The 2244-nt window shown below is 35.5% G+C and overlaps 1 protein-coding gene across 1 annotated transcript; it reads left to right on the top strand.

The window, feature by feature from the left end:
• Positions 1-250: 250 nt before the first annotated feature.
• Positions 251-1693, top strand: LOC122609283. The gene has a single exon (XM_043782337.1). The coding sequence runs from the start codon at positions 251-253 to the stop codon at positions 1691-1693; it is 1443 nt and encodes a 480-aa protein (XP_043638272.1).
• Positions 1694-2244: the final 551 nt, after the last annotated feature.

The raw sequence follows: 2244 nt of genomic DNA, 5'->3' as shown, positions 1-2244 counted from the left end.
AAAATACTAAAAGCCCATCATCAGCCTATTTCAGTTTTCTTTTCAAATTTCATTAAGTCATTAACTAGTTAACAAATAAGTAACAACCTTCAAACCGTTAGGGCTATTTTTGTAAAATAAACCAAATATATGCGGGAATTTATCAGCTTTCAAACTAACTCTGTAAACATATACTTATTGTAAATATATATTGATAACAAAAATATTTCTCCACAAATTTAACTTCACATTTTAACTTCCAAAATTTACAATGTCATCACCAACAAACTCTTCTTGTTTCCGGCGACCATTTTCCGTTACTTCCACCATGATCACCGCCGGCTGCCGGCAAAGATTCCTTCTCCGGGCACTTTTTTCCGGCGTTCTGTTTTTTCTTGCAAGACAACTTTACCTCATTTCCACCACCACCACAACCGTCACCACCACCACAGCCACCACCACCGGAAACTTCTACACTTTCGAAGCCGAAATCGACGAAAAACTAGTAAACTACTACTCGAAAACCTTCCAAGATTTGATGGAAAACCGATATTTAACCGATGAATCAAGAACTCTCACCATTGGAACCCAAATGATACAATATACAACAGCATTGAAACAAATGGGTTTCAAGAACCCGAAATCGACTAAAAAGATCGTTTTTCTTCCGTTTACAAACGATACATTCGATTTCCAGTTTTCGAGTCACACGGGTCTTGATTGCTCTGCAGACCCAGGTCAGTTTTCGTCCGAATTAACAAGAACTTTGAAAAATGAAGGCTTTCTTGTGATCCATACAGAATCTAATGATTCGTATAGTTTGAATTCGTTATTGGATTTATTCGATTCGTTTAGATTGATTCGAGTTAGGGAAATTGGGGTTCAACATTGGACAATTCCGGGTATTCGAGAAATCGTGTTGAAAAAGCAAAAAGGGGTTCACCGGAGAAGAAAGAATTTAGCCGGAATTTGTTCAATTCCCGCTTATAAAAAGGAATTGATAAGAAATTTGGAACCTTTAATTGAAAATGAGCCATTAAAGCCTTGGATTGAGTTCAAGAAAAATTTGAAAAATATTAAGTATCTTAGTACATTGGTGAATATAAGCTTTAAAACGCGATACGTGTATATCGATGTAGGATCAAGAAACTATGGATCAAGTATTGGAAATTGGTTCAAAAAGCATTACCCAAAACAGAACAAAATGTTTGAAGTTTTCGCGGTTGAGGCGGATAAAAGGTTTCATCAAGAGTATAAGTCTAAAAAAAAGATAACCCTTTTGCCATATGCAGCTTGGGTAAGAAATGAGTCATTATTTTTTGAAATTAATCGGGCCCCGAATAATGGAAATGGAGAGAAAGAGATAGGAATGGGTCGTGTTCAAACGGCGCATACGTCTACTAGTTTTATGGGGGATTTGAATAAGATTCAAGGGTTTGATTTTTCGGATTGGGTGAAGAGTAGTTTTGGGGAAAAAGATTTTGTGGTGATGAAGATGGATGTTGAAGGGACGGAATTCGATTTGGTTAAGAAAATGGTTGAAACCGGGGCGATTTGTTTGGTTGATGAAGTGTTTCTTGAATGTCATTATAATAGATGGCAAAGATGTTGTGAGGGTGAAAGGAGTAGAAAGTATCAAAAAGTGTATAAAGATTGTTTAGAGTTGTTTAGTTCATTGAGGGAGAAAGGTGTTTTGGTTCATCAATGGTTTTGAGACAAGTTTTTTGGGTCAAGCTTCACTCGAGCTAGCTAGTATGATCAATAGCTTCGATCCAGTGATCAGTAACGTCTGTTGGATCGACACATACACTTTGTTCAGAGAGGGTTATAAGCATACATACATTTGGTGTTGTATTGTTTTTGTAGCATGTATATATTGATCAAGCAGAAAGTCTAAATGGTTGAAATTTTGACTTCACTCAAAAATGATTCTGATTGTTGATTTAGAACAAATAGTGACAGATTCACCTAGGCATACAGATTACAGACCTTCAGCTTTGAATAAAATAATATACATATAATTGATGTTACTATTATTAAAAGGTTCTTTAGGAAATCAAAAATCATCATAAAATGCACCCTGTACAGAAAATTTCGCATAAGTAATAAAATCATAGAAATGCATATGTTTAACTAGAGGTTGCAAAATTACTACATGGTAACTTGTCTGTGGGTCTAGATAGGTAACTGGTTATAATGGGTTCGGTTTGAGACAAGCACCTTTTAGTAAGAGGAACTAGTTTTAAATGTTATTTTCAAACAAGC

This window comes from Erigeron canadensis, chromosome 7 (genome assembly GCF_010389155.1).
Source record: "Erigeron canadensis isolate Cc75 chromosome 7, C_canadensis_v1, whole genome shotgun sequence".
NCBI classification, from domain to species: Eukaryota; Viridiplantae; Streptophyta; class Magnoliopsida; order Asterales; family Asteraceae; genus Erigeron; species Erigeron canadensis.
This window is presented reverse-complemented; position numbering and strand designations above follow the sequence as displayed.

What these genes read in the sequence shown, in the direction of transcription:
- LOC122609283 (XM_043782337.1), top strand. Translation starts at nt 251, where the DNA reads ATGTCATCACCAACAAACTCTTCTTGTTTCCGGCGACCATTTTCCGTT.